Raw genomic sequence first — 13,893 nt, 5'->3', positions numbered from 1 at the left:
GCACGCAGATGAGCTTCCCTGAGACCGTTTCTGACAATTTGTGCAGAAACTCTGACAGTTTGTGCAGTACCATGGTAGACCCTCATACTTCAAGGCTAAAACCATGGTACATTTCCATGGTATAAGTGAAAGTACCATAGTAGTACCATGATATAAATGAAAGAACCGAAGGGTATTAAAAGAAACTGTTTATTTGTTAATCATTATTTATTTCAAATAATCCCTTTAACAGTTACTTTAGTTAAGAACTTAGATTTGGTAACACTTTCAAGCAACATTTTCTATAAAATGAAGCTCTATATGCTTTATTCCATGTGAAGCTGTATAGTGGATATGTGACTACTTTATGAAAGTGGATATATTGATCTAGTGCAGGACTTTCCGACCAAGCAACCCGCCTGTAGGTTTTCCCCAGTTGTAACTAACCTGATTGAGCTTATCAACTAGCTAATTAGAATCAGGTGCGCTAGATTAGGGTTGGAGTGAAAACCTACAGGACTGTAGTTCTCCAGGAACAGGGTTGGAGAGCCTTGACCTAGTGGATATTTTGTCTGTTGTAAAATGATACACTTGCAAGTGTTGCAGAAAAAGAGGACATTCAGAACTCAGCTGTGGAGTCATTACTGATTGTGATGTAATTATTAATGTATCCTGGTCTTGACTTTGTCTTTTTACCGACTAAGATTCCTCTTGAAAAGCCCAGTGCAGTCAAAAACGTGATTTTCCTGTGTTATATCTCCACACTGAGGTTGGAATAATACAGTGAAATTGCAAATATGATAATGCCCTTTTAGTGTAAGAGCTGTTTGAAAAGACCGCCTAAAATTGCAACCTGTTTTGGTGGGATGGAGTTTTGGTCTGCCTGGTGACGTCACCAGGTGGTTCAATTAGTTAATAGACCAACAAGAAAGAGTTCTAAACATTTAGTTTTCAGTTGCCCTCTCCACACTCCCCCACAGTAAGGTACTTAAATTGTTACCCCAAAATGATTTGATATTGAGATAAAAACAGCTGCATTGGACCTTTAATGAAAAGCACAATATAAATAAAATGAGCATCGACTTCCACATGCAGTGCTTCCCTAATGTCTCCATTAGGTAAGGTGTTGATCATGAGTTTTATTCTCTTCGCCACACAGGGACTGTGGCGGGAGATGGCGAGCTTAATTTACCATACTGTATTTTATTTGACGTTGTGTAAATATTAATTACAAATATATATAGAAAGGCACATTGTCAAAATACAATTTGGCATGCATTAAAAAACAGAGTAAACATTCAAAAGACTTGACCCATCTTGCCTGTCTACTAACTAACAGGTCTCCGTCACAGTATGAGCACCCAGCATCTCCGTCCTTTCCTAAATCAAAGAGACCATTACTACTACATCACTGGATGAGGAGAGGGCCCCTGTACATAAATATACACATAAATATACATTCAAAAAACACTTAACATGCACATACAGTTTGGTCCAACTTTAACAGTAGTCAGCTCAAGTACAGTATTGACCCAGACTCGTCCTGAGAGAGACAAACCAATCACTTCACCTTTCCCCCAAACAACATGCCAAACAAGCCGTAAATGGGGGGTGTTTTGGCACATTTTTGTGGAATATGCATGTCAAAACCTAATAACAACCTTCTCCGCCTCTCCTCAGAACCGAAGCACCTTCCGTTTGCATCGCTCCCCCCAGTCCTGTTTAGGTGTCTAGTGGTATGTACTCTGAAGTAAGATCATGTCGTTATCGTAAGCGCTCACTTTGCATGGTTATTAAAATATCTTAAAAAACACATGTATCCTTAAACATGGTAATTCAGAAGCAAAGCACAAAATATTTAGGTCAGAAAAACACAACCAAAAAACGTTTAAAGAATTTGAACAGGAACACCGTACAGTACCCTGTGAATCCATAGGAGGTGCAGTTCAGCTTGTTATACAGTAGATCGAGTAATGAGTGAAGACAAACCAAAGGCGCATGATAACCCTGCAAAAACTATTCTTTCCAGTTATAAATCCAAAAATGTCATTGAACAAATGCATCGTTGGTCTTCTATCAGAGCAGAACACAGTCTTTCTTGGTGCTGGGTTTTGTTCCCGGTATGTGCCTTGTGAGTTGGGCAAGAGACAGGAACCTTTTAACACTTTTCTCCGTCTAGAGGTTTGGGAGATGAGGCTCATTTGGAAAGTTTGCTGATGACACGGATGAGAGCGGCATTCTCATCCTTTAGCCTCTGGTTGTCTGCTCGGAGATCCACCAGCACCTGGAAATACACGATAACCAGGGAGGACAGACAACATCAGGGACAAATAGATGTTTTTTTTTATCATCGTGATCAGTTGATGGAAATCTATTGGTTATTGTATGTTACAGATAATGCAATGTAGAACAGTACAGAATAAAACCATATTCTCAAAACACAGTTTTTAGGTTGTTTTACATAGTGTTTGGGGTAGATTGTCATTAATGTTTGTGTAATTTGGAGTTGGTTTGAGTACTTTTATGTGGTTAATGTTTTCAGTAGTTTATTTTTGTTTTTTTTGGGGGGGGGGGGGGGGGGGGGGGGGGTCAGTATGTTGGGTTGTTTGAGGTTGTTTTGGGTAGTCAGTAGGATCCCAAAGCACATCATCAATGCTAACAATTATGCAGGTTAATTCAAGTCTGAACAGACAAGTTGAATAGGCTAGCCCCGGTGACTGAACAATTCCCTTATACCTTCAGCTCATCCTCCAGTTCCACTGCTTTTCTCTGGAGTGCTCTCTTCTCCTGCGAGTAAAAACAGACACAGATTTTTTTTTAACTCACTCCCACATAGGTATGCAGCCTTTACAGCTAATGACATTAGGTTATATTCCATTTGACCTCAATTGATCCAATAAATAAATAATTTCCTGAATTGGGAAGCTAACAGTGAAATGGACCCTAAAACATGAACACAGACAGTTTAAGAGGGGACTCACAAATCTCTCCAGTTCCAGCAGGGCCGGCCTCTCGGTGTTGCTCTCTTGACTCTGCAATGGAGACACGGACACAGTTACAACAGGGCCAGTGATTGACATGCACAGCTCAACACAGAAGCCGAGCAGGATAAATTCCAACACATTCTGTGTGCTATCTGGAATCCATCTTTGTGTTCCTAACAATACTGTGTACTGTTTGTCTTACACAACGTAACTTCTCTCCACATTGCCAGAGGCGGACACAGAACACCGTCAGGTCCCGCCACATGACCAGCGACAGCACTTCTAGGATCTGCCTCCCTGACAGACTGACAATGTCCCAATACTCTTCGTCTCCCTCCTTTCCACTGCTATGTGGATCTAATATATTGAAATGGAATACCTGATAATCATATCCAGACTTATCTGTAGTTCCCTATCTGTAGTTATGAGCGAGAGAAGACAAGGAAAAGAGTCATGGCACATGGCTTTGCTATACGCCATGGATCTTGAACCATGGTCATCAAAATCTAGACCGGATCATATCCTCACCTGTCGGAGTCTCTCCAGCTCCACTTTGCTCTGGCTGAGCAGCAGCGCGGTCTCCTGCAGCTTGTCTCTGAGCAGGCTGTTCTCCTGCAGCACCGACATGTACAGCTAGGGGGCGACACAAATACAGGGATCCGGTCATAGCCTCTACAGTTCTAAATACATTCCGTTTAAGCGGTTTAAACTCCTATTTCCCAGCTAGTCAGCTGCATCCATTCATTCCCAACAGAGCATGTTATTCTCTCACTTATTAAAACCTTAGCTTCAATCTTTCAAGTGCCTGAAGAATGTGTGTATTTAAAAATCACTGGGAGTTGTCAACAATACCATTTTGTACTCTGGTGAAGAAACTCCCAACTGAGGCTCACTGCAAAGATAGACATAGAGTACATGATTTATGCAATACAAAAGAGGTTTAGTAATTCAGTATACTGTAGTATAGAAATGAAAAAACAGTTACCTGGGTGAACTATGACGATGCTTTTCATCCTGTTGGGCTTCATCCATTGCATCCAAATGTTCATTCTTGTAAGAAAAATAGATACAGTGTACAATGAACATTGTAACAAAGACCACGTTGACAATAGCACGTTTGACATTGACCACTAAGATTTGACCAGGCATTGTAATACAAGACCACTTTTGTGACAAACCATCAGATTCCAACATTTTGGGGGAGGAGGGGGAGTCCTATATTTCAGGTCTACACTATTAAGCAGTCAAAATGCAGAAATGTAGCAATTACACAACTGAAAAAAGGAGGGGGGGGGGGGAAGAACATTTCAGGTGGGGTATGGAGTTCCTGTTCTGAGTACAAGGTTACAACATACTGTTGCATTTCCTCTTTGTCTTTGTAGGACATAACATTTACGTTGTACTTGTGGCATGTTGGAAGTGGACAAGAAAGAGTGATATTGGTTGATAGTCAAATTAAAGTTCAATCAGTTTATACAAAGAGGAAATGGTCAAACGATTAGAACAAAGACAACAATAGCTCTAGCACGAATACTATGAATATGTATGAAGGGGTTCCTCTGCTTACCCCTAGTTGAACCACCCCGGTGGAGCGTCTCTCTCTCCTTCCCTTCCGTCGGTCCCGCACTCCTAGCCGCGTCTCTCCCTCGGACCCGACCTCCTTCACTGGGTCGGTGTCTACAATACAATTGGAACAGAACGACATTGATAGATCAAAAGGCATTCAACAGCAGGGCTCTAAACTAACTTTTTCCACCGGTGGCACAATTCTTCCTGTTGACGGCACCAGCACATGATATGGTCGCACCCATTTTTTGCCGCTGCGTGCTGATAACGACCTGACCGGTGTCTCATAGTGTGCCTGCATTCCATACAGAACCAGGCTAATAATGACTAGTCATCTTTTACATTAGCATGCCCTTGCAGGGTTTGACATTCAGATGAATTTGCCAGTGGCACACTGATGATGTGCGCATCTATTAAAATGTTTCATTTGCAGGCTGCGTAAGTAGCCTATAGCAGGGCTCTCCAACCCTGTTCCTAGTGAGATACCGTCCTGTAGGTTTTCGCGCCAACACTAATCTAGCGCACCCGATTCTAATAATTAGCTGGTTGATAAGTTGAATCGGGAAAGTTACAACTGGGGTTGAAATGAAAATCTCCAGGAACCGGGTTGGAAAGCCCTGGCCTATAATGACCTACCCTCCATAAAAAAAAGAATAATCTTTGAGCAATCTTAAAAAGGGTGTTATCGCTAGCGATTGTAGGGCCTGATAAAAATATACGTTTTAGTTTTCCCTCAGGATTTCACTCGCAAAAATCATATTTTGGGGGTTGAAAAACTCCTCAAATTTGATGTTCCCTGTCCACAACAATGCTTAAACCACATCGGGAGAACACTTTTGAGATCTGGGAACAATAAAAAACTAAATTGGAGGGTGTAGTTGCCCTTCAAATCAATTGTGCGCCTAGCAAGAGGCCATTGTGTTCGGCTAGTGTTTTTTTTTGTTCTGTACAATGTAGGCTACATGTGATGGCACAGTTTTATAAACAAATGCCTTGCAATTGTTACAAATCATCAAGATATCATTCAGCCAGGTATTTAATTGGCAAGTTTTTTTGTTTTTGGGAAAGCCTTTAGGAATGTTCATTCAAACAGCTCATGACTCAATTTGGCTTTGCAAAGATTAAACCAAGACTTCGGACCAAACTTTATGAATACCTGCATACCCATTGTTGCATACCTTTATAATACATTTTTAAAAAGCTGAAAATTGTGAACCAAAAAGTAACGTGAAAAAAAAAAACAACTGGCACCCTAGAGTCCAATTAAAAATGTGTGTTGCACTGCCAAGTCAAACGGTTGCAAATACGAGTTTTGGTTGCAATTTTGAGCCCTTAACAGACACTAAGGCTAGAGCCTAGAGGATGCATTTGATATTGCCATCTTGATGTTTTCCTGACACTAAACTTTTAAAACTAGGATTCATAATCCTGTCTTCCTGAATGGCATTACTATTAATACATGAAAACAGCACATTTTTTCCCACCACAGTCCCACTCACCTCTCTCAGCAGGTGTTATGGTGACTATAGGGCTGACATGCAGGATGTTGCTAGGTGGTGGATCAGCCGGTTTGGCTACGCTCTTCTCTGCCTCCTTCAAGTCAGTGAGCGTCACACCCTGTCACAGGAATCAAGCAAAAATCATGTTTATTATTTATGCTGAAAGGTGGTCAGTTAAGGTGACCAGATCCATTTTAAGTCCTCTGTAAGAGACGTAAAGAGATGGTTTATTGTGACCAGTACCTGTGTGGAGCGGCGAGACTGGCGCATGAGGCGTGATCGTGCCTTCCTCTGAGACTCAGACTCCTCGTCTCTTACAGGGGCCTGGAACCTGAGGGGCAAACATCCACACAGCTCCATTAGAACCCTTAGATTCACAATGCTCCAAAAGAGCACATCCATTCAGCTCCATTAGAACTCTTAGATTCAGAGCCGTAACCAGGATTGGGGGTTTTAGTGAGGATTTTTTTCTCGCATTTATATACAATTAAATAAAGTTTAAAAAGCTATTTGGAAAACAGCAAAAACGACCCCAGCCATTATCACCTTGGCGATCAAGACTAACAAGAGCGTTGGGTCAGTAATCGAAATGTCGCTGGTTCGATGAACAGATCCACACAGCTCCATTAGAACCCTTAAATTCAGAATGCTCCAACACATCCACACAGCTCCACTAGAAGATGTATATTCAGAATGCTCCAACACATCCACACAGCTCCACTAGAAGATGTATATTCAGAATGTTCCAACACATCCACACAGCTCCATTAGAATATGTATATTCTGAATGCTCAAACACATCCACACAGCTCCACTAGAAGATGTATATTCAGAATGCTCCAACACATCCACACAGCTCCATTAGAATATGTATATTCAGAATGCTCAAACACATCCACACAGCTCCACTAGAAGATGTATATTCAGAATGCTCCAACACATCCACACAGCTCTACTAGAAGATGTATATTCAGAATGCTCCAACATCCACACAGCTCCACTAGAAGATGTATATTCAGAATGCTCCAACACATCCACACAGCTCTACTAGAAGATGTATATTCAGAATGCTCCAACACATCCACACAGCTCCACTAGAAGATGTATATTCAGAATGCTCCAACACATCCACACAGCTCCACTAGAAGATGTATATTCAGAATGCTCCAACACATCCACACAGCTCCACTAGAAGATGTATATTCAGAATGCTCCAACACATCCACACAGCTCCACTAGAAGATGTATATTCAGAATGCTCAAACACATCCACACAGCTCCACTAGAAGATGTATATTCAGAATGCTCCAACACATCCACACAGCTCTACTAGAAGATGTATATTCAGAATGTTCCAACACATCCACTAAGCTCCACTAGAAGATGTATATTCAGAATGCTCCAACACATCCACACAGCTCCACTAGAAGATGTATATTCAGAATGCTCCAACACATCCACACAGCTCCACTAGAAGATGTATATTCAGAATGCTCCAACACATCCACACAGCTCTACTAGAAGATGTATATTCAGAATGCTCCAACATCCACACAGCTCCACTAGAAGATGTATATTCAGAATGCTCCAACACATCCACACAGCTCCACTAGAAGATGTATATTCAGAATGCTCCAACACATCCACACAGCTCCACTAGAAGATGTATATTCAGAATGCTCCAACACATCCACACAGCTCCACTAGAAGATGTATATTCAGAATGCTCCAACACATCCACACAGCTCCACTAGAAGATGTATATTCAGAATGTTCCAACACATCCACTAAGCTCCACTAGAAGATGTATATTCAGAATGCTCCAACACATCCACACAGCTCCACTAGAAGATGTATATTCAGAATGCTCCAACACATCCACACAGCTCCACTAGAAGATGTATATTCAGAATGCTCCAACACATCCACACAGCTCCACTAGAAGATGTATATTCAGAATGTTCCAACACATCCACTAAGCTCCACTAGAAGATGTATATTCAGAATGCTCCAACACATCCACACAGCTCCACTAGAAGATGTATATTCAGAATGCTCCAACACATCCACTAAGCTCCACTAGAAGATGTATATTCAGAATGCTCCAACACATCCACACAGCTCCACTAGAAGATGTATATTCAGAATGCTCCAACACATCCACACAGCTCCACTAGAAGATGTATATTCAGAATGCTCCAACACATCCACACAGCTCCACTAGAAGATGTATATTCTGAATGCTCAAACACATCCACACAGCTCCACTAGAAGATGTATATTCAGAATGCTCCATAAGAACACCTCCATAAAAGCACATCCCCTTAATTTACAGCAGAAGACACACACTCCACTACTAAAACACATTGATAGTACTTAAACAACTGCCTGTGTGTTGAGTCTTTCATTCATTAGCTCTCATCATCACTTCCTTCTTATGTGCCACACCCTGCCTCCTGCCAACTATTCACGTATCTTTCCGGTAGTTGTGCCAGGCCACTAAGCTTTAATGTGTGTTTACTGTGTGTCATGTGGCTCTTACTTCCGTCTGTCTGGGTTGGTGTTGTTGGGACTATCAGCCAGGGGGTCTTTCCTCTGGGGGGTGGGCTGGACCCGGGCTGTACGACTGGCTCTGTCCTGGTCTCGCTCCTCCACATCCTTCTCCTCTGGAGTCTGCTGGACCACAGGCAAAACAGGACCACGTTGATACAGAGAAATAATAACATTCCTCTTGACAGTAATCGAGTCACTGTTGCTAGGCTGATGATTCACATTTTTCTGTGTGTAAAGCACGACAGGCCCAGGTAGACTACACAACATCTACAGTACAGCTTAAGATGCATTGAGGCATGTCTTACCTTTTCAGCGGGGCTGACGGTGGAGGTGGCACTCTCTGTGTCTGGACTGGATAGAGTGGAGCCTTCTAAGAAAGACAGACAGGAGGTGTACTCTGGTCAGTGGGTAATCATGTATGGGTATTCAAAATGTCTGTGTGTGTGTGAGAGAGAGAGATCAGCCATATTTTATACCAGGGCTGCTCTCTTTCTCCTCGCTGAGCTCCAGGCCTTCAGACCTCCTCTCTTTAGACTGGTCCTGCACGTTCATCTTTTCCTTACTGCTCATCCTGCACACGGAGGTCCTGAAACACACGGAGATGATTACTATCAGCGTTTCACAGAAATAGGCTGCATTAATATTCTTTACCCTTCTCCCAAAGTGTGCTCTCGTTCACTCCCCTCCGTGCATTGAAAAGCTTTGGATTGGTGCATACATGGGAGGAGATAATGATCGGAATGTAGCCATGAAATTCATTGCAGGAACGCATCCAGTTCTGACACTGTCCAACACAATCCTCCCTGCTATTATTTAGGCTGCCCTGGGGGTAGGGTGCCCTAGTGGTTAAAGTGTTGGACTAGTAACCGGAAGGTTGCAAGTTCAAATCCCCGAGCTGACAAGGTACAAATCTGTCGTTCTGCCCCTGAACAGGCAGTTAACCCACTGTTCCTAGGCAATCATTGAAAATAAGAATTAGTTCTTAACTGACCTGCTTAGTTAAAAAGGTTAAAAAAAACAAGGAAGACGGCTTTTTCATAGTCAGCCATCTTTGTAAAATAACAGTCAAGTGAAGAACTATCCAATTGTATCTCATCTACATTTCTAAGGAAGACAAAACCATCTTCCTGCATGAGGCCAAGCCCACCACATTTACTCCAACAGAGTTGAAGAGGAAAAGAAACAGGAGAAAATAAGATGCAATAATAAGGCATTTACTGACCTCCGTCGTTTGTTATCAGATGCAGTAATAATAAGGCATATACTGACCTCCGTCGTTTGTTATCAGATGCAGTAATAATAAGGCATATACTGACCTCCGTCGTTTGTTATCAGATGCAGTAATAATAAGGCATATACTGACCTCCGTCGTTTGTTATCAGATGCAGTAATAATAAGGCATTTACTGACCTCCGTCGTTTGTTATCAGATGCAGTAATAATAAGGCATTTAATGACCTCCGTCGTTTGTTATCAGATGCAGTAATAATAAGGCATATACTGACCTCCGTCGTTTGTTATCAGATGCAGTAATAACAAGGCATATACTGACCTCCGTCGTTTGTTATCAGCTTTCGCAGCAGTAGAGCCTGCAGGGTTCTGTCTGTCCATTATGGACTGCTCATTACGCCACTGTGAAGGGACACCCGGTCATCAGTGACAAAAATATGACCACTGTCATTAGATAACGCACATAATAATAATAATATTGCAAGGCAAATATAGTAGCAAGTGTCATGACAGCATCACTCATCAGTAAGAGAAACATAGGAAGACTGCCTTTTGCAGAACAGCCTAATATTACATGGCAAATACGGCAACTAGTCAAATTATACTATTCTGAAAAGATGTAAAATCTACAATTAATATTTCTCAAATCAGGCAGTTTTGTATTGGCCATCTAGATAAATATTTTGCACACATGAACAGTGACAAAAAAGGGAAGTCTCACGTTGGCTTGTTTCTGTGACAGCTCCTCCAGCAGCGACACAACACTCTCATCAGCGACATCAAACGGAGTCTGACCCTGCAGGGTTGACGTTACAAAAATGAAAATAGAGCACAAAGACATTATGTGGTATCACACTTCCTAACACATGGCGAAGCTATATTAGCCTAGCATTTCATAAAGTAGTAACAAATACTACAGAGACCTGGTATACAAGCAGTCGACAATATTTCCCAGTACATTGAGTGTCTTGAGGAGTATGGGCTCACTGTAATTAGCTGGAATAGAATAAATGGAACAGTAATCAAACACAACAAACATATTGAAATCACGTTTGTCTCCGTTCCATTAATTCCATTCATTACAATGAGCTCGTCCTCCTATAGCTCCTCCCACCAGCCTCCACTGGTATACATGTGTATGGCTCTAGTCGGTCTGTCGGTCTCACCCCATTGCTGCAGGCCTCCATGTCACAGAGCTGTTCAGCCAGTATCCTGCAGGCATCTCCCTGCCCCCAGTGTGACGCTGCGTGGAGAGGTGTCCAGCCATCACAGTCCATCTCTGACACGTCCAGACCACACTGGCATAGCAGTCTGAACCACAACAACACAGAGTGGCTTAGCACAGAGAGCAAAGCAGAAAGCCTATGCAATTGAGTTAATTCATTTTGTCTCTTCGTTTTTTAACAATGCCCTACTTTTCCATAAACTCAAGAGTTATTGAGCTTGTCAGAGTGGCTGTGAGGGAGGCTGTGAGGGAGACACAAGAAAAATAGGGGTTTTGAGAGAATTGGGACACGGTCATGGACACTCACTTGATGGCTTCCAGGTAGCCCTTGGCTGCAGCCACATGCAGGGGAGTGGCCCCAGTTTTGGGATGCCGTAGTTCTGAGGGAAGCCCCTCTGTCAGCCAGGCTCTGGCATCTTTCATGATCTCCTCCTCCTCCACCCGCTTAGCTGCCTCTACATCCACACCTGACACAGGAATGAAATGTATAATCAATAACTGAACAAGAATGTTGAAAAAGTGGTAGTCGAAGCTTTTTCCTCTCTCAACTCCATTGAAAAAGGGGGAGCCTTATTCTTGTTTAGCTCGATATAAAACGTGACAGCGTCACAAGCCAAAAATTGGCTAAGAGTGTGCCCTGGCTTCGCTTCCTTCTCTGTACCTAAGTAAGTCTTTATAAATCAGACACCACAACACTTATCACCCTGAATCTCTCCTTTGTTTCCTCCCTGTGTTGGTAGCACCGTACTCACCTTGTCTCACCATGTATTGGTGCAGGAGCGACTCAGTGGCCTCGTCTTCAGCTATATCTAGGGGGACGTCGCCATCGCAGTTCACAGCAGTGAGAGATGCACCCTGCTGCAAAAGGAAACTGAGATATAGAAAGAGAGTTTGAAACCATCCACAAGAGAGAAACAGGCCACATAACCAAGAGTAAACTAAATGCAGTTGGCCAGCATTACAGGCCCTGCTATACCAGACAACAATACAGCATTGTTGAATGGAGAAACATTGGCACAGGGAGGCTAAGGCTACCAAATCGGGTTAACTCAATTGCAACGACTGCCCAACATTATAACAGAGGAATGTAGAAAGCTTTCATATGTAGCCCCTTTTCTATTGCCTGATGTTGAAGTGATATACTATACTGTACATACTCAGTAATCTCCAGATTCCCACAGGTGGCTGCCACATGCAGCGGAGTCCAGCCCTCACTGTCCACCTGGTTTATGTTGGCACCCTGAGCCAGGAGAAAGACCATCACCTCCATGCTCCCATCTATACAAGCCTACAGTGAATGAGGAGAGAGGATGATGATATTCATAGCTCCAGTATGATTATAGGTTGTAGAGTCAATCCACAGACACTAGATTCTACTCATTTACCACAAGTCCTTACCTGGTGAAGAGCTGTGATTCCGTCAGCATTGGCACAATTCACAACCTCTCCCTGATAGTCTCCATTTTTGCCTTCCGTCTCTCTTGCATCTTTCAGCATCTCCTGGGCCTCATCTGTGTCACCACTGGCACAAGCTGCCAGGAACTCTGCAGCAGTATCAAACCGCACTCGCCTCCTACAGTCGAGGTCATCATTTAGTGACAATACTCAGGATATTAAAAAGTTTATATTTTACCAGCACTCCATGGCAGCTACTCAAACCTCATTATTTGCATACATGGAAGGCAGATAATATTCCCCTCTTCCAAATAGTCCATGTTAAAACCAGAGGTTGTCAACAACAGTGGCGGTCTGTAGATAACTAGATATGTATGCTGGCTGACTAGTTAACTGCCTGCTAGCTTTCCAAAATGACTAGCCAGCCAATGTAGGTGTGTTAGCTACATAGTATCCCGTCGAATACTGTAGAGAACTGTTCTAAATCTACTAGTAGACAAGCACACACGAAAGTGCCATTGTTGTGATTACAGACATAGCTAGTTAGCGAGATAAACATTCAAGTATCAGTAAAGCTAGCTAGCAAGTGCCTAGCCCACGCACAGCATTCCTGAATAGCATCCGGTATAGTACTAGCTAGCTAGCGAGAACCTAGCTAGCTGGCTGTGTAGTAATGCATCAATCTGACAATACAGTACCTTCGTTTGAGTAGAATACTATGGGCTTCCCCGGTGGTCGATCCGCTTCCCTCCACATCCTGAGAATGGTCCTTTGAAACGGCGTTGTTCACGGCCTCCGAGCCGCCTACATCCTCGACATCGCCCCGCCACCTTCGCCTGGGCACAGCCGGTTCTCTTTCGGTGCTTGAACCGGACCAGCGCTTCAATTGTTCCTGCCGTTTATCCTTTGCTGTGTCCCCCATTATTATCCGACAAGGACTTTATTCAATAAAATATATATTCGATAGAAAAGACACACCCTCCATGTGTATAGTTTCACTTCCTTATTCAAAACACTGGGTGTGAAGCCAAAGATGGTGCATAAATGAAGATGTCCCACTCAGGCCGTTAACCATTGAAAAAATGTGTCACAGTTCCGGTCTGCTTAAGGAGTGGCTCTCCCGTAGATGGCAACGAAAACGCTTCACGCTTCAATGGAGGCAGAAGTCTGTGTGTTGTTGTGATTCTGGATGGCCAGATAGCAACAATGACAAGAAGCTGCCATGTTGGGGCATCGTAGGTGGCTCATTTCAGCTAGTTTAATCTTGTTATTGATACCATGTATTGTGTTGGGGTGTTTAGACTGATGCAATGTCTATGCTAATGTGACAAAAATTTACTAGCTAATTAACGAACAATGTAACTATGTATTTGAGAGACAAGTGCTCATTGGGCAAATGTATTTATGTTTTCAATAAACATCAATAAACATTGGAGACAAAATATAGTTTACATGTTGTCCAC

At 42.7% G+C, this 13,893-nt stretch overlaps 1 protein-coding gene across 2 annotated transcripts; it reads right to left on the bottom strand.

Moving 5' to 3' along the window:
* Positions 1 to 1,007: 1,007 nt before the first annotated feature.
* LOC110493652 (protein phosphatase 1 regulatory subunit 12C) lies at positions 1,008 to 13,891 on the bottom strand. 2 transcript variants are annotated; one of them, XM_036949644.2, is made up of 20 exons: positions 13,129 to 13,891; positions 12,434 to 12,608; positions 12,193 to 12,323; positions 11,788 to 11,906; positions 11,343 to 11,502; positions 10,977 to 11,121; positions 10,532 to 10,606; positions 10,133 to 10,212; positions 9,058 to 9,167; positions 8,887 to 8,951; positions 8,571 to 8,701; positions 6,272 to 6,359; positions 6,029 to 6,146; positions 4,531 to 4,640; positions 3,949 to 4,013; positions 3,816 to 3,855; positions 3,492 to 3,596; positions 2,961 to 3,011; positions 2,716 to 2,766; positions 1,008 to 2,263 (listed from the first exon to the last, which is right to left on the bottom strand). In XM_036949644.2, the coding sequence occupies exons 1-20, from the start codon at positions 13,350 to 13,352 to the stop codon at positions 2,177 to 2,179; spliced, it is 2,130 nt and encodes a 709-aa protein (XP_036805539.2). In that variant the 5' UTR covers positions 13,353 to 13,891; the 3' UTR covers positions 1,008 to 2,176. The 2 variants fall into 2 exon arrangements, with proteins under 2 accessions (XP_036805539.2, XP_036805538.2); XM_036949643.2 differs by having other exon boundaries at positions 8,571 to 8,704; positions 13,129 to 13,690.
* Positions 13,892 to 13,893: the final 2 nt, after the last annotated feature.

Source organism: Oncorhynchus mykiss, chromosome 17, assembly GCF_057628025.1.
Source record: "Oncorhynchus mykiss isolate SJ-2025 chromosome 17, ASM5762802v1, whole genome shotgun sequence".
NCBI classification, from domain to species: Eukaryota; Metazoa; Chordata; class Actinopteri; order Salmoniformes; family Salmonidae; genus Oncorhynchus; species Oncorhynchus mykiss.
This window is presented reverse-complemented; position numbering and strand designations above follow the sequence as displayed.